The 18,815-nt window shown below is 36.4% G+C and overlaps 1 protein-coding gene across 1 annotated transcript in view; it reads right to left on the bottom strand.

Annotated features, from left to right (window-relative positions):
• Window positions 1-18,815, bottom strand: part of SEC24B (SEC24 homolog B, COPII coat complex component) — a gene marked incomplete at its 5' end in the record, with an annotated part of 47,109 nt that overhangs the window by 3,894 nt on the left and 24,400 nt on the right. The window contains 17 exons of the mRNA XM_084263672.1: window positions 463-555; window positions 2,386-2,490; window positions 4,473-4,610; window positions 5,606-5,781; window positions 6,980-7,090; window positions 7,748-7,921; window positions 8,361-8,519; window positions 9,037-9,160; window positions 9,793-9,999; window positions 10,290-10,345; window positions 10,695-10,813; window positions 12,319-12,431; window positions 13,354-13,463; window positions 14,080-14,206; window positions 15,057-15,159; window positions 16,323-16,507; window positions 18,058-18,239. Coding sequence (XP_084119798.1) covers window positions 463-555; window positions 2,386-2,490; window positions 4,473-4,610; window positions 5,606-5,781; window positions 6,980-7,090; window positions 7,748-7,921; window positions 8,361-8,519; window positions 9,037-9,160; window positions 9,793-9,999; window positions 10,290-10,345; window positions 10,695-10,813; window positions 12,319-12,431; window positions 13,354-13,463; window positions 14,080-14,206; window positions 15,057-15,159; window positions 16,323-16,507; window positions 18,058-18,239 — 2,282 coding nt within the window. The remainder of the gene's footprint in view (window positions 1-462; window positions 556-2,385; window positions 2,491-4,472; window positions 4,611-5,605; window positions 5,782-6,979; window positions 7,091-7,747; window positions 7,922-8,360; window positions 8,520-9,036; window positions 9,161-9,792; window positions 10,000-10,289; window positions 10,346-10,694; window positions 10,814-12,318; window positions 12,432-13,353; window positions 13,464-14,079; window positions 14,207-15,056; window positions 15,160-16,322; window positions 16,508-18,057; window positions 18,240-18,815) is intronic.

Below are 18,815 nucleotides of genomic sequence, written 5' to 3'. Positions count from 1 at the left end.
CAGCTGAGCAAACTTTAACTCTTATAAGCCTATCACCTCCTACCATAGCCTTGGTATCTATCATCAGGTTTGGAGAACACAAGGCTTCTGAAAACCATGGTGTCAATAAAATAACTGGAATCTTAAGAATTAACATGTCTGAACAGATAATTTTATATTCATTCTATGAAATTCCATCCTATTGAGTCCACATGTTTTTGCATAAAAATAATAAAAGTAGTAATGTCACAGAACAAATTTTTGGCATTCAATAAATGTCAGAATTTACATGTTTTCATTCTTTCCTTGAATGCATTTGACAACTTCTATCTGTCTCCTAAGGAGTTGGCAAGATGTTAGAATGTACCCAATAAAAAAAACCCCTAATTCATGGTTACATAATTAAAACCCTAAAAAGCATAAAAAACGGATTAAATATAGATTCCAAATACACAGTACAGCACAGCTCATTAAAACGCCTACCATTTTCTGTGGCACTGATGCATAGTTTGGGTATCCAAGGACATCTTTTATGAAGTTGTTATCACAGTTTTTTCCAATCCAAATGTAAAAAATCTGTAAGATGTCAGAATCAGTTTTAGTAAAGGCCTTGCATACATTTCAGAGAAAGAGAAAAGTGGTGACATAATTGGAATAAGGCCAGACTAACACCTTCCATGCAAATGAAACACTTGAGGGCTCCAGCTGCAACTTGTATATGCATCCCTGTATTTGGTATTTGTACATTTACTTCACACACAGACAGCATTTGGAACAACATCAGTAAATGTTAAAAAACCCCACATAGGCAGAATGCAAATACTGAAAGAATGAGGATGCAGGACATGCAACCACAGAACAACAGGGGTTGGAAAGGACCTCTGGAGATCATCCAGAGGGATGATTTCCCTCATACTGAGATGGAATTTCCCATATTCCAGTTTGTGACCGATGCCCCCTGTCCTGTCACTGGGCACTAGAGAAAAGAGTTTGGCCCAATTCTCTTGACATCTGCCTTGCAGATATTTGCAAGCATTGATCAGATCTCCTCTCAGTCTTCTCCAAGCTTAACAGAGCCAGTTCTCCCAGACTTTCGTCATACCAGATGCTCCAGTGCCCCCATCATCTTTGCAACCCTCCACTGGCCTCTCCCCAGGAGTTCCTTGTCTTCTTTAAACTGGGGAGCCCAGAACTGTTTACAGCACTCCAGATGCATCCCAGCAGGGCAGAGTAGGAGGAGAGGATAACCTCCCTTGACCTGATGGCCACAGTCTTGTTAACACATCCCAGGTTACCCACTGGCCATGCTGTCGACAAGGGCACATTGCTGGCCCATGGATAACTAACAGGACTCCTAGGTCTCTCTCTACAGAGCTACTTCCCAGGAGATCAACCTCTACTCTGTTTTACTGGTGCCTGGGGTTACTCCTCCCTCAGTGCAGGACTTTAACACTTGCCCTTTCATTAGGTTCCCCTCTACCCAATTCTCCAGCCTGTCTATATTCACTGAATGGCAGCACAGCCTTATGGTTTATCAGTCACTCCTCCCAGTTTTCCATCATCAGCAAATTCAACATGTGCATTGAAACAGTTAATGCAATAACTTCCCACGTTACCACCTAAAATGAAAAACCTAAAATTTTATGAAGTCACACTACTGCATCAGTTACTGCACACTGATTTTCCAGTCTAAAGTCATATTAAAGCATCGGTTATCAGAATACATTGTAGTAGTTATTTCAGACATCTGGAGACAGAAGCTAGTTTGACACTCACTAGTTTGACACTCAAACTCAGCCCTTGACCTCATACAAGGTTTAATGCACTTTCTGGACTGCTGCTAGAGTAGTATAATTGTTCATCCAATTAACTGTGTTTTAGAGTCATCTCTATGAATACCTTCAAATATATCTACAGATTTTGTTCACTCAAAATTCTCACTCTTGCAACTCTTGTTACACAAGCCACAAATCATAAATCCGCTTATATTTGTGTGTGACTGAGAAAGTCCCCGCATCAGCGAGGAGTGCTTTCTTAGACAGACTGCAGTTCATACAATTTAATAATCATTAAGAGAAATTTTGGAAAATTTAAATCCATTTTCTCCAAAAAACCCACAGCAACAACCAAACAAACTTGATGTGAACTCCTGGTATATTCTGGTTGGGCTAGCATGAAAAAACCCCCACAACCCCAAACCTCTGAAGCCTTAACATACAACTTGAAAGATACTGCTCTGATCAAAGTATGAAAGCCTGTCACTGGAACACAGAAATTACTGCCAGGTTACCTGCAGTGCTTATTCACTTCACTCACTGTTGGGAATTGACTGGTTTTGGTAAGCATTGGCTTATTTTATTTTTTTTTTTTAAGAGAAAAAAAGAACATGTGAAATCAATAACTTACCGAACCACAATCCATAAGAAAAGCTCCTTCCCGTGTCAATTTCTCTGCAGACAGCTTCTGAAGAGGTGGCTGAGGAACAACTCTGTCATTTACATGTATTGTGCTCTGTAACAAAACCCCAATATTCAGTAACATTAGAACATAAATAAATCCTGTATTTTAAATCTTAACCTGGTAAAACAGGAAAAAACGGTTAATGTCCAGCAAAAGTTTGAGGATTCTCATGTAACAAAATGCAATGTTAATCCTAAAATCATTATCTACATTAAACAATTCTAGAACATTACTTAGCCTAAAGGCTACTTTGTTACCTATAAACAAATAATGTAAGTTCACTTGAAGTTGGGTATGTAACATGTCATACACAATACAGACACCTAACTTAAACACGATTCTGGTGTTTACACTGAAATTTACTCAAACAACTTCCATAGATTTTTTAAATCGCATTTAACTTCACTAGAAATGCTGCAAAAACAGAAAACCAGGATTCTACTTCCTGCAAGGGTTCCCTATTTTACCACATTCAAGTAACAAAGTTCCCTGATTTAACATTCTGCTTGAAGTGATACACAGGTTTGCCTGAAGAGCACTATGACTGATATAATTTGGCTTTCAGACATTATTTGAAATTAACCTGGCCTTCCTCCCTAGCAATAAACCCGAACACAATACAAAAACCCAACCCCCAGACTTTTCAGATTAAAGCTGCTTCTCTCTCCAATATAAAAATAGGCTGAATATATTAAAACCTGTGAAGCATTCTCAAATAATGTAGGGAAAACACACTCTAGAGGCTAAGCACATATCCGCATGGTAAGAGAACATTAAAAACCCCACTATTCCAGACAATAATGTAATACATTAAAAACTTTTCCAGATTTATACACAATGTTGAAAGCCAAGCTACTAAACTTCAGGCTTTACTTAATGTTCACAGGAATCAGGTGTTCAGAAAAAAAATAATTTCTGTAATAGACATAACTGATTTTTTTCTAAATAAACAAGTTTAAGAACAGCCTCTGTCATGTAACAGTGTTACATGATCTTAAATGTGTTTTGTCGATTTCATTAGGTCAAATAAGCCTTATTTTTGGTATTATTCTACTAGGAATAACTGATCTGAAATCCTTTCCTAATAAAATTTTATTTCCCAAAGACATTCCTGTTTTTTTTTTTACAGCACTTGCACACTGAATATAGTTTCAACATTATGTTCCACGAAAATACCCAAGGCTAGCTGAAGAAATTGGATTCTCAAACACTGAGGGTGGGTAGTATAAAAAATATTAGCTAATCAATTCCAGTGAAGAACACTGAGTTTAGACAGTCTATGAAGTACTTTAAAAGCAACATTGAAACTATAAATAGCTCACAGGTTTGTGCTGAACAATACGAACTGCCAGGGAAATTACTCAAGTTACCATGTAATTTTGTATGGCACTAACTCCTACATATACTTTTCCAAAGCTAATGACTAATAAGTTCATGAAAACTTGCTTGGAAAATAACTTGTTTTCATAATTACAACTAACTTCAACCTTAAACAAAATTCCATCTTACTTCTTACTGTTAAAAAATGCATCAGTTTTGCACACTACCTCTGAACCTGATTTTGTACATCAAGTTCTTCCTCACTCTGATCATGAGTGATCAGCTAGAAGTACAATTCTGTTTCACCCAGGTCAGTCTGAAAAACCACTGGAATTTTGTTATTGCAGGCAACTGCTTTCTGTATACAAAACCTAGAATCATCCACCAAATCTACCTCACCCATTCCCCCCAGACAGTTCTAAAACACAAAACCCCACTAGAGGTGTTTCCAACACATACAATATTCTGGTTTTTTTGTATATTATAAAAACATGGAATTACAGTGGTCACTGAAAGGTGAAGTAAAACCACAGTTCTGCTCACAACATACTACTGTATTTGCAACCAAACCTGAAGTTTTTCCTTGATTTTTTAATAATTTATGGAAAAAGCTCAGTTTATGTTACAGCAATAACTAACTATGTGATTGCAGCACTGCATTAGGCTTAACAACTGAAACTAAGAACAGTTATAAAACAAGCTTCATGCATTACCTCATCAATCAACCTGTCTATTCTGTACAAGTTGGGATGTATCATTTTCATCAAATGAACAAGAGGCTGGCTCTTCATCTGGCACATCGCATATACGCGATCATCCAAGCGTGTACTCATGCCGGTTCTAAACGCTTTCTGTAAGACAACAGTGTAGTTACTCAAATCCTGTATTTTATATAACATCTATAACATACAGAGTTCAAAAAAGACACTTATGTGGATAAGATGAACTCTGGGTTTCTCTGTATCCCAAGCTTCTTTATTGTTGTTAATGAAGATGATGATTAGAAAAAGCTAAACTTATTTTCTCAGCCACTCTGTTACACAGATCCTCTTAATAAAACAGTCTGTTTTTTCCCCACCTTTAACTGCATTACTTATGTAAATACCAGAGAAGTCCTAATTAGTATATGAGGAACAGAAGTAATCACTAAAGAAAATAAGTTCTTATGATTAGATTTCCTACCAAACTTACTTCTTACCCAAATTCCTTTGTTTTCTTCTCCTGAGTAGATGAGCCAGACATGAAAACCTCTACGCTATGAGATTTATTGATAAAAAAACTCTGCATTAAGTTCTCTTTTTTAAATAAGAAATTTGGCAATACAATGATATTAAAGAAAAATCAAGTAGTGGTAACTACTTCTACGTGAACTTTGAACTCTATCACCTGTTTCTGTAACCGATGTCATTGTATCTCTATGGAAACTCATTTTACTTCTTGATTCTTTTAAGTAAAAAGAGTATGCACTGAATAATTGACTTTTTTCTTCATAAAATAAACCTGAAGTACTAATAAGCAGCTTCCAGCAAACTTCATGCGCAGCACCAGTTAGCTGCCAAAATCTGAGAAATGCTAATTGTCATAATGTATTAGGTCTTATTTTCATTGTAAAACAAAACAAGGCAAAATATAAAAAAAAATCAGAATCAATTAATGAATAAACCATTCAGTCACTAATAATTTAAAGTAGGCTAACATAGTAATCTTTTAAGTTTACAGGACTTTCACATAGAGAGGATAGTTCAGTTTTCTTACATTTAGAGAAGAGCAGACATTGCTTAACCTAAAGCTGAAGAATTTCTCAATGAGTCAAATATCAAACATTAATCAATTAGATTACACATACCTGTTTGAGAAGGGCCAAAATATACAGTGGAAAAAGCTTGAGGGAATTTGGGGCCATCAGCATGGACTGCTGCAGATTTGAGGCAGTTGACATGTATGCTGACAAGGAGTCTATCACAGCATTAACTAAGGCATCTCTTGCATCCGAAAGACTAGATGAAACTGAGCGATCCACAGCTGTTGGGTTAACAGGATACAAGAAGTTATTGTAGTTGGCCCTATTCACTTCCCTGAATTTTGAAAAGATTGAGCTTTAAGGTGATATTTAAAAAACACACCACAAAAACAAAACACCTTACAACACACCTGTGGTCCTAACTTTTTTTAGGAGTAAATAAGCCCACACAGGGACTCACTTGCGTGATGCTTATAAGAAATATGATGTGGCTGATCCCCGCTCCCTACTTCCTACTTTTAGAGAACTTTAATTGTTTAAAGCTGTCGTATATAGACAAGACTAAACATGAATCCTGTTTTAAACCCTACACAATTTACTTAGCTATTGATCAAACTCTGCTGTTGCACTTCCAAGATAAAGTTTGCATCAAATATTTTTGTGGGGTTTTTTTTTTTCCCTTTTCCTTCTTTCACAAGAAATGTCTTCCATGATTTCAGAGGCATAATTATGATTAGTGTAAACGAAGCTTCATCTTTCTCTGCTGAGAAAGGGTTCAAATCCTTTGGTCAGAGGAAGCCACCTGCTGGACTGAATACAGTCCATTTATATGCAGACATTTAAAACAAGATCTAGAAGTTAAATTGTTTTCTTCTGTTTCTATTATTTGACATATTAATATAAAACAGAGCATATACTAAAATACTGCACAGAGCCATACATGTTCAATGGCAGAGATGAGTCTATGAAACAGCTACTTCTGACCAGAGGTAAAGGATAAGAAATCTCAACCCAGCAACAACAGGACAGAAACACTGAAAACTACTATCTCTCAGATACACTATGTCCAATTCTCTTTTTTAGCCTCCCAACAACTCACTAAACTGAACCACTATTTCCAAAGTAATCCTAGAATGCTGAAGTCTGAAATGACAACCATGATGATACAAAAAAAAAAAAAAAAAGATTTTATCCCAGTGTTCAATCCAAATTGACTCTTTGCCCTTTAACAAACTCTAGAGAACAATGTAGGAAGGAAGGCTCCTTTTAAAAGGCTGATGTCAACTAAGTATTCAGCCTAAGGAGTATTTAACTTAATAGTTTTGGTATAACTTTGATTTTGTCATCTTTTGTATCCTCAGGTTTCAGCATGCTCCACTCCAGCCTTTTTCTACAATATCCAGCCTTCATTCGCCACTTCATTTAAATGGCCAGCAAATTAAGAACACACAAAATGATACTTGTATCTTCTGTGCTCACCCATGTTTGCCAAGAGGCATACAACTGCTTGTACATCCGCTCCTGCGTATACATCAGCCAGTGAACTTACTACAGGCAAGCAAAGCGTGTGCACTCGAATTCGACGTTCACCTAATAAAAATAACAGAAACCATCATACAAGATGTCTTGGTAGAGGTACACAAATTCAGTCATTACAGCATATCTCCTCTCATCTACGGTGCGCTTGTTTTGTGAAAGCTCCACTAAGGAAACTGCTGCAACACTGCATTCTGCTTCTGTCCCTCAACCTGTGTGAATTCTGCAACACTCCAAAGCATTCAACTTACGAATCAGCACAAGTTCGTAAGACAAAACAACTTCTAACGTCCACGATAAGTGTTTTGATCCTAGAAATGAAGTACGTTGATTTCCATCATGAAATTTTGTGGCATCTTCCACAACAGAAAGTAGCTGCTATCCTTTCTGCCCACCCAATGCACTAGCAAGTCACTCCAGGTCTCATTTTAGTGCCTGCCGCATGTGTTACTGCTTCTAACAACAGCACGCCTTGCAAGTAAAGGAAACCTGCTGAATCAACTCTATGTAAGGTGGAGATAAATTACATTTTCCCATCAAAACAGAGTTTACAGATATTTACATTATGTGATTAACTGCCAAGTAGGCTCACTAGCTTTGACATGTATCTTTCTGGCTATAGAGAACAACAAAAGACTGCAGAACTACACAAACATTATGTTCGAAGAAGAAACAAAAACCCCAGTGGCCAAGTAATTTGAATTAATTTACCTTTGCTGGAAGTATACAAAAGAGCAGTTTGAAAACAAACCAAAGATGTGTCAGTTAGACTTTCCTCAATGGACATTTGTACTGCAAATCCAGCATCAGGATTGACATTGGCAAGGGACAGTAAATCAGTAGATCGTACAAAAAAGTTCCCATGAAAAGTGTGTATTGAAAGACCTAGAAGCGGATAAAGTAATTCAGAATAAAAGTTAAAACAGCACGAAAAATCTCCTAGGAATAATTAAAACACACAGCCCTCAAGCTATGTTTAAGAAAACAGTAAAAATACTTTAACTACCACATAGAACAAATTATGTGAGTCACTAGACATTTCAGCATGATCCTGTAAAGTTCACTTCTGAAAGCTCCAAGCTGAAAGATGCCCTTACACTACACACATCCATTTACCTCAAGTTAGGCAGTGCCTTCTGAAGTAACACCTAGATAACCAAAAGGCAAAAACTAATGTAACTTGTGCAAAAGACAACAACTATCTTCTTGTTCAGTGAAATAGAAGTAACCTGAAAGCTAATGTTGCTAAAGACTAAGCACTCGCAAAGCAATAGTTGACATGCTTACATCAACTTTTCCATATGCATCAGTATTTAAAACATACCTTTTGTACATCTTATACGCATAACTGCTTCAAATCCAATCTTTCTTGTAAGGTATCTTTTAAGGTCTTTTTGCAGCTTTTCAGCCTGAGCAGGATTATGGCTACAGTGGAAAGATGGATAGTAATAGATGCATCCAGCAGAATACTTGGAAATGCAAGCTGTGAAAGAGGAAGAGATGGTTACAGTTTTACCTCTTAACGGGACGTCAGGAAACAAAAATTGTGCATAACCTTCTGCAAGTCACATCCACGTTTATCTTTTTCCTGATGCAATCTACATCTCAAACAACAAGAACTGACCCAGACTCAGTCCACTGAAGACAGTGATGAGTCACCCCAATACACAACTGTCAATCATACACTTAGTTCAAAAAAACATGCTCCCTTTGGCAGCTAAGACAGGAACACATGCAGAAATATTTAATGGTATGGAGGCCAAATGGAGCATGGGCAGAGACTAATCTTGTTTAAAACTGAAATCTCAGAATAAATTGTCTGATACCACCAATCCAATGCTACCATTCTTTATTGCTATCAACCTCAGCGTCAATTCCTTTGCTTCATCTACAGAAGCACAAAAAGATCTACATGATTTAAGAATTCCTGAAGTAGCTCATGCTTCTGAAGTCAGCCAGCAGCGTGGAAAGAGTGAATACATACATTAGGTACTCCTTACCAAGAGACGCTAGATCAGAATATTGTGAACTTAAGAGAAATAAATCCACAGCAGTCTGCTGGCCCGAGCAGTCCAGTGCCAACTTCTTATAAAAATCCGTTGCTGGACCAAGATGCTGGACCACCTTTGGTGAATAAATTGTACAGGAAAGAGTTAAGACAATGATTGTACTTTCTTTAGACTTCATGGAACAAAAACCATACTGTTCAGCCGCAAAGTATCATAAGGAACTTTCCTTTAACTTTTAACTAACACTTTATATGCACCTGTGCAAGTTATTTTCCTTATACTTCATTCTTTTAGTTTGTATTTACCAGTTTGTATTTACTACTTTCAAGGAAGTTTATGTTCTCATACAAAGAAGTGTTCTTTCAACTATATAATTTACAGCATCTGGTAAGTGTTACAAGACCATAAAAATAATAAGAAAACATGTTTTATGTCTACAGTTTAGTATATCCACACTTCGGTTCAGAACCCAGGTTGATATTAATCTAGTGACATATTCAGAGATTCTTTTGCTCGCCAAGAAAAGCTATGAACCAAAGGCCCAAAAGACAGCTCATGCACTTTGAGCCTAGTAATACCACACATCCATGTACAGACTAGGGAAATTAATTGTGCAGACATTGAATAATTAAAATTTAGGGAATTGCTATAAACAAAACTCAAGAGTTGATCTGCAGAACTATGCAAGTCAGGAAGACACGGCCAGTCCACAGACTCATGAGACAAATACGAAAGAAGTGTTGGTACCTTTGTGCTTGACCTTTGATTAGGATCTTCTCGGGAATGCAAAAGCCCTGCTCCCAAAGATGGCAACTGAGTTTGAAACACAGATATCCGACCACCCGTTGGAGACATCAGTTTAAATGCAGCCTGAAGAGCAGGGCCCAGTGCGCTGTGCGTTTCTCTTGTATTGGTGAACATATTTGGCAACGCATTCAATAAATCTTTGATCAGCTGCAGACCAGATGGAAAGGTGTTCTATAAGATTTCGCAAGCTTGAGACTTTCTGCTATGTCTAGAAAGCTGTATTGCCATGACTGAAGTAGAATAATCAGTATCACAAATTTCTGCTTAATTTCTGCTTAGTTTCAATACACTAAGGAAAACAAAGTAATAATTTTAAAAAACCATGATGCAAGCAAAGTAGCATTGGAATTACATGCAGTGAAAATATAAAGTTTAAAAGGAATTTCTACTCTGAATACTAAACTCTAAATTTGATGATACAGCTTGAGCAATCATACCTCTTTGCTTTCATGGAGATTTACGAGTAAACTGTCTGGGGTTGGTAGGAAGATGTCTGCAGGGAAAAGAGAAACAAAGCATTTTACTAAGAAAACACCCAAACATTAAAGTAGAACAAAACATTTCACTGCCCAATGCTTTGTGTACCATGAAATACCGTCTATTTTTCTGATATATATATATTAGAGAGAATAATAGTCTATACAAAGTTTGGTTTATTCAAAACAGAATTAATATTTAACTTTTCACACTAATTACAGATGGGTGGTGTTTACATTTTTGAGCACCTTATTTTTCGCAGAAGATAGATCAGAGTCTCTCAAATATTCTGGTATTAGGTCAGTATTACTGAGGACATGGGGAATATATTTTAAAAAAGTGGTTTCCATTTTCTTTTTACTTACCATCAATATCTGAGACAATGAGCATCTGAGGCTGAGATAATCCTTCTTGTAAGTTGTAAAACTGAACAGTGCTGTCAAACGTTATGAACCCTATTCTTGTTCTCGAGTCTCCAGGCAGCCTGAAGCATTAAAAAAATAAACTATTAAGCCCTAAATTCCTCTCTCAAGACACATGGCATATACATACACTTAGCTCCTACTGATGTTAGCAGAAACTCAGCTCAGATATAAAGGGGTGAATGCAGAACAGAAGAAAGGAGATCTGAAACTTGAATACCAAGAAATATTTCTTCAGTATTTTCTGAAAAGCTTTTATAATGATACAGTTAACAAGACTGTTGCAAATAAGCACTCACTAATATCCTGATGCTTTGTTCTAAGACAGAATGTAGTAAGTTCATTTAAATGTTAGACTGACACATGAAAGGAGGTCACTTCCAAGAGACGGCTGCAGCCTGATCTCTCATCATTCAAAAACCTCACTTGCTAAGGTAGTTAGTAAGCACTTACAGCTCTAAACCAAAATCCAAGTCTCTACAATGCACCATACTTATTTCTCCTGTGGATCATATTCCTACGTATTGCATTTAAAATAGAAAAACAAAACGGGATTTCTCAAATAAAATATAAAACATCAGCAAGTGCTAAAAACCATGATGGTAAACAAAAGCAGTAGAGGCAGATATTGTTTTTACCATCTGGGTATACAAGTTAACTGGATGTACCAATTGTCCTTTAGACTCTGCGTGGTTATTTATTTCCCTAAAATAATTTTGCATGCTTCTGAGAAGCTGTTGATAAAACACCTGTAAAGATCTTGATAAGGAAAGACTTAGCCAGTAATAGTAAGTAGAGGAATTCTATTGTACATATTAGGTTCTTTATCAGAAATTAAACCTATGTTACCTAAGAAAAACTTGGAGAATATTTTCAGAGCGAGACCTCCACCAGGTACGAATTAAAAGACATGAACATTGTGCAAGTTCATCAACCCTCCTTCAAAAAGCAACGCCACCAATCCCATACATGTTGTTTGAGTGCAAAAAACGAGGACGGAATTGGCACAGGCAGACGCAGGTAACTGATGTAAAAAACCCAAACTGACAACACAATTCACCAAGGCAGTCTCACACAGGTGGTTACACCTATCCAATATGCAGCACCTCAGCCATTTCAGCACAGGAACCAGCCAATGTAATCATTGCAATTTAGTTACTTTTGTTTGCCTTGGCAGGGGGAAGAGCACATTTTATAGGTGTTTGTACAGTCAACACATTGTTAGAAGTTACAGTTAAATGCTGTAAATTTACAGTTAAATTTAACTACAGTTAGAGTAGATAAATAAGTACATTATTTGCAGATCCATGTTTAATCACACACAGGGGAGATAAGCTCTCATGCAAATGCTTCAAGAGCTAGGGTTTTTTGTTGTTTTGTGGGGTTTTTTGCTTGGTTGGTGGTTTGTTTTTTCTTGGTTGGGTTTTTGTGTTTTAGACATGAAAGTTGCATTTCTTAGGTAAGAGAACTTCTGTCTTTTAAACACTAGCTGCAAGTTTCCTGCAAAACTCTAGGTTAGTATTGCTCATAACATCAGCTAATTCGAAACGGTTATTTATATTCTTACTTGTCTAGGTTTTCCAGCAACGACTGGCAGACTATTGTCAAATATCCAGCCTCCACTGCATTATGAGACACATCTAAAACAAATAAATATACCGCAGGCTGAGGAGGACGAAGCTACAAAGTAAGAAAATAAAAATCTGTTCAAAAATCATATTTAAAGAAATGTTAAAAATGATTAGTCATTAGAAAGGGAGGTGGGAAAAGGGAATACTTAGAAAAATGCAAGGTATATATTACACAATGAAGCTGATTTTTACTGAGTCATGAGGACAGACTTAGCCACAATTCCCAGTGGCTAATAATTCCCATTTGAAAGAAGCAAGAAACAGAAAGTCAGTATTTAAGTCTCTCCTTCCAGTCATCAACTCAAACATGACTCTTGGATAACAAATTTGGAATTCACTCTTTAAAGCATCACTGTTCTTTCAGTATGTGGACAAGGCAATCCATTAAATGGGGTTAAAATATTCTACCTACATCCTTTTCCCAACCATAAAACAAGCCACATTTATTCATTGCCAAGTATCTTGGCCACAGTGTTTCAATTCAAACACAAGAAAACTATTTTTGCAGTTGTTAATAAGGTCATTACAAACAGGGTCTTTTCCCAAGCCTAGTTTATCTTTTGAGACAAGACTACTACCACAGCAATTACAGGTTGAGTCCAAGTTAAAATCGTTTCTGTTCTAATTACTAATTACAAATTTGAACCCAATTTAATTCTCTCATCATTCCATTTCTTGCCTTTCAAAACCTCTTCAAAATGAGGGATAAAGCCAAACCCACATTACATCACACTACACCATGTTAAACTACACTGATTACACACTTTGCAATTGCCTTTATTCGACAAGCTTCCAAACATCCACACTGGCCAAAAAAACACCATATTTACTTTGAATTTAACTGCTCTTTAGCATGAAGAGGATCTTCTCAGGAAAATCAACACATCCCATTGGAACAATATGCAACATTAATTTCCAACACATTTACATGAACATGCAATTGTTCAAGCACCCATGAAAACTTCTTTTACCATATAGTCTGAGGAGGCAATGAATTCCACTGTAGAATTTTGGACCTCAGGCCGCTTGTGAGGCTCTCCATAAGATCGAGTCAGTGGATTATACATAAATTCTTCAGGAACTATAACAAAAAACATTTTTCCACATAAAATCCATATATATTTGTCAACTAATTAAAAAAAGACAACAACTATGAGCAAATTAATGCAGATGTATTTCAATCACCAGTAACAACAGAAAAGAATTCACATCAAGGATACATAAACCAAAGGAACATTCAAGCACCCCAGCAACATTAAATACTGGGAAAAAAAACGACAGTTTATTCTAATCAGCAGTATTTCACCCACCGCAAAAACCACCTATGCAAATAAAGCATTTGACAAGAAGCTTTAATCTATATTGTTTCTCATAACCTCTGACCTGTATTTCAGACAGTGTTAGCTGTCATCATGTTTCCACTTGCATATTGCAACAGCAGTCTATGAAGTAATTTGATTTCATTATACATGTACTCAGGATAATAAGATTACATTTTCTTAGTCTCCCAGAAAATTGCAAAACAACTTTTTGCTTTAGAAAACGCACAGTACTTAAGATCCACAGACATAAAAAATCCCTTAAGAACACTGGCATTTTAATCTACATTTTAATCTCAGGTATCCTGTGGACTGATATAATGCAAATACATGAAAGAGATTCTATAAATGTATGTGTCTCCTGTGACTAAAACTCACCATCATTAACCCTATAGCACAGATTGCACTTCCACCTCCTTTGATCAATGAAAGAAACGAAAGGGTTGATATACGTCCTGCAGGATCTGCACCTCACTATTGTGCTTGATGTTATTACTGGTAATTGCTAAAAAAAAACAATGGAAAGCTGTAATGAAGGTACACAATACGTTTTATGGAAAACATTATTCTGAAGTACTGCATATATAAGCATCATGTGACCAGATATTCTATCATCTTTTTAGCTCATTTTCAGAGTAATAATGATGCCTATTAAAAATATCCTCCCCTTTAAAACAGAAAAGACAATACTTTATGGTTGTCTTAATCCAACTTCAACTCATAGATGTAGTAAGTTTTAAAATAAAATTACACAGCTAAAATAATAGAGCTGCTATGGTAAGAAGTATTATGAAGGACAGGCCAAGTTTTGTGTAAAATTTGCCATTGCATTTAGTCACCCAAACAGGTTCTACGAAAAAAATCTTATCAGATAGTTATTCACCTTTTCATAAAAATAGAAATAAATCAGGTGAGGAGTTGCTTAACAGTTAATTATGAACAGAGCTCCATTCTTACATTGTGCTTGCCTTCTACTGATAGCATGTACCATGTCAGTAATACACTCAACACTAGCAACTGTTTTCAACAGGGCACTGTAAATAGTTTTTCAAGACTTATCTGACGGTTGAGTGCCAAACACACAGAGTAGTAGTTCAGAGCACCACAGTTAAGCAAAGATTTCCAACAGTGTGTGTGTGGGGAAAGATAGCACTGAAAGGACTTGCCCAAAGCTTTTCCCTTATGAATTTCATCAAAGTAGCATTTTCAAGTACAAAATAATTCTTTGCTACCCCTGTTAAATTTAGGAATAAAGTTCAGTTTATTTTGTTTGAACAAAAATTGTGCAAATGCATATTTTTATATATATACACACACATACATACACACTCTAAAAAAAAAATTAGCTAGTTTACCGTTAGGTCCCTGAAGGGATGTAGCAACAAACCCAGAGGAAGCTTAGCTTTGTTTAACAAAGCCTGTGTCTGTGGAATATTTGTCAGTGTACATCGAAATGAGCTGAAAGGAAATAAAAACACAACATCTTTTCAAAATGTCACTTCCCATGCAAAAAACCATTGTGCTAACATTGATTTTAAAGAATTTTGAAGTTTAAGAAACACTATGTTTTGCAAAGCTGATCTGATAAACAAAATTGAAGCAAAGAGGTTAAAAAACCCTCCTAAGTAAACAAGCAACCGAAAATAATACTCCCCTTGCTCTGCAATTTAGTAGTTCAGCAATGCAAGTATACCAAAACTTGCAATAAAAGAGATAAACTGCTTTAGGTCCAATGCTCAATACTGTGCTTTTTGTTCATTAGAAAAGATTTTGTGTGAAGGAAGTAAGGAAGCAATACAGCATTTACTAGTTCTCAGAAATTTAACGCTTATCTAAGAAAACAAAAGGATTTAAAATACTGATTTAAAACCTCTTCTGTGTATAAAAAGTGGAGGACGGACATAAGGCTCAATAGAGGCTACTAAAAAAACCCTTATGCAAACTCTCAGGCTGTCCAAAGTATTCCATGCCCAAGATTGATTGAGGCACACCCCCCTACCCCCAGTCCTCTGATTTCTGTTTTCTAGCAGGAACACACATTGCCACCAGGGCAGTAACCAGTTAGTCTGTGGCAACAAACAAAATCTCTTTTGGAATGAGAATTAAGATCTTTGGGGAAGAGCAATTTCCACTGTATCTACCTGCACTTGACTTGGGATAGTAGAAAACACTACTTCATGTTAATTAGAGGTGAAAGAATGCATCATGGTTGCAGGATTAGCACAGTAAAATATACTCAGTTTATGCACAGTATTTAGGCATGTTTACCATAACTCTCTGGAAAAATCCTATGTAATATACAAAAAATATTATATGAAATGTACTGCATAACATAGAGATACTTACTAAGAGTTTTTTTTTTAGATGGATAAAATGTGGTGAAGATTAAGCAGGTTTCTTAATGTTTTAATAAGTGAGCTATGCTCTCACTACATGTAAAATATTCTGATGGTAGGACTGTTTCAGTATTTGTGTAAAGGATAAGCCTATTAAGTGAACGGGGTTATAACCGCTCATTGCAAAGATTTAAAGTCAGGAGTCAGTTTAGACTCTTTTTTGACACTAAATAATTATTAGTCACTGAAAAACATAAGGTGCTGTTCTAGATACAATACACTTACTCTGGACTGCAGTTTAACTTCCTAAGATCAGAATTCAAGTTAGGCACAGGTGCTGGAACTGAAGACACAGGCAAAATATTTCTATCTTGTGTAAGGTTTACTGGTCTCAAGCTTTCTGGCTGCTGTGAATGCTGTAGACTTAACCCTCCAAAGGAAGAGGACAGCTGGTTCACACCTGGATATTGCTAAAAAAAAAAAAAAGAGAAAAGCAAGAGCATTGCAAATGGGTAAACACAGTCATGTCTAAATAACAGTCTTAGATCTTCTTGTAATCCTGATTTTTCTAGATATATTAAAAAGATATAGCAACAGTTAGTAACGAATTCAAACAAAGAGTTGTATGGTAGACATTTAAAAACATTATGACAAATATGACATACCTTCCAAGTATGTATCATTAGGCATAATACAAGTTCACAACATAAATCACCACTGAAGTAACATATTCCTTCAAACTTTCCAGGCGAAGAAAACAAGTTCCTAGAAATGCTAGTAATTTCTTCCCCTTCAAAGATGTTACAGTATAACTTTTCCTAGTTATGAAAACTGGCTTTTATGTATTTATTTTTGAATTAAACCAAACTAAAACAGCAGAAAGGAAGATAAAAGGTTAGGTTGGAAAGCATCTCTTGAGGTCTGGCAGTCCAACACCCTGTTCAAGCAAGGCTAACTTCAAAGTTAGATAAGGTTGCTCAGCCTTCTCTTGCTGAGTTTTGAAAATATTTAAGAATTGAAGATTTCACAGCACAATCACTCCTAGTGTTTCCCCATCCCTATTCTCAAGAATTTTCTCCTTGTATGTCCAACTGGAAATTCACTTGCTGTTGGGTTTTGCCTTTTACCGTGAACAACCAAAAAAAGTCTAACCTCATCTTGCATTGTGTGGACAATGAAGCAAAGTCTTTCCACTTCAGGAAAAAAGATTTCCTCCAGGTCCCATTTTATATTACCTCCACAACAATGAAAGCATTTCTGGATATTGCATCCTAACTTATGATACTACACTTGCATCAGTAAGGACTTCTTACCACCTACAACAGCAGCCTCACTACATTTGCCAGCTGAGCCTTACTTCAGAGAGCAAGGTTTGTAAGTCAGTAGATTTTGCTTCCTATACCCCTTCACACATTCACAAATGCTGAGGCACTGCAAAGCAGTATTTTGCCTCAGTGTCTACCTCTTCAGATTTCACTGCTCTTGGGTGATACAACAGGAGTCAGGTGATTGTATACAACTTCCTGGGTTTCTGGTACTCTCCTTTCCTGGAAAAAGCAGATGCAGGTAGCCTGCTCCACCACACCCAAAGTCCAGGCTCTAAAGAGCTATTCCATCTGGACTATATGCCATGCCTTACTCATCAGGTGATTTAATGTGAGAGACCATAGCCCATATTTAGTGCTCTATTCAAATCTAGGGGCTGATTAAGTGCTTTGTTATGGTTTCTCATCAATAAAGTACAGCTATTTGCAACCCACATTTTTAAGCTTTGGTACACTGCGAACAACTGGTGAAGTTCTTAAGCATAACTACTTGGAAATACACTGAAAATTTTAATTCATAAGCTTTCTAATAATAAGTTAGCATTCAGAGCTGTGACATCAATACTACACTTAACATTTATTGGCTCAGGAATTATAAAAATATTGAAATACATAAAAGAAGAAATGTATGATGCAGAAAAGACCTTCCCCATGAAGTTACTTTGCAAAGTAACTTAGGAATTACAAATACAAACCTGTGGATAGTGCTGAAACCCAGGATGGTGTCCTGGATTACTGGGCTGCACAGGAGTAGGTGGTGCTGCATTCTGGTAGCCAGGCTGCAGTGTTGGATATCCATAACCAAAGGGCTTAGAAGTTTTTGATGTTTGAGGGACTGATGGAGTAGGAACTGGGCTGCTGGTCAGAGAACGTGTCTCTAGAAGGGCAAAAGAAATTCCACAAGCATTGAAAATACTTAATATTTCTTTATTCATTTAAATGTAAACTCCTAAATGCTTAACAACACTTTTAAAAGTTTTTGCATTATCCATCCAGTCATTTATCTCCACTGACCAAATAAATTAGCAAGAAAGATTATTGTAACTATGCTGATAAAGGGGGTACACACAGAAAGATGCCTACAGACTTGCACTAACAAAACGCAGTTTTACAAAACAACAAAAGCAGCAACTTAAGTATTTCCACTCAATTAAAAAAGAAATAAACACCCCTTAGAACCACTTTACACAGGTTTCAGAAGAATGTAAGCTTGATAACATTCACAAGGAAAGGTGGCAGTCAAAGAAATCAACCACTCAAGAACAAAACTACCAAGAAACTGTTTAGCATGAGCAGGCCAGGTCAGGATAAAAAAGGAGAGAGAAAAAAACCCCACAAATCAACAGATTCAATAAATTTAAAAGTTGATCATATCAGTCTAAGGAAAACACTAAGAACAAGTTAGTGTTAGACTAAGCCTTCCAAAGAAACAGAATGTTTAGTTATTAGCTGA

The sequence above is a fragment of the Gallinula chloropus genome (assembly GCF_964237585.1).
Source record: "Gallinula chloropus genome assembly, chromosome: 4".
Lineage (NCBI taxonomy): Eukaryota > Metazoa > Chordata > Aves > Gruiformes > Rallidae > Gallinula > Gallinula chloropus.
Note: the sequence above shows the minus strand (reverse complement) of the source record. Positions and strands in the feature narration are given on the sequence as shown.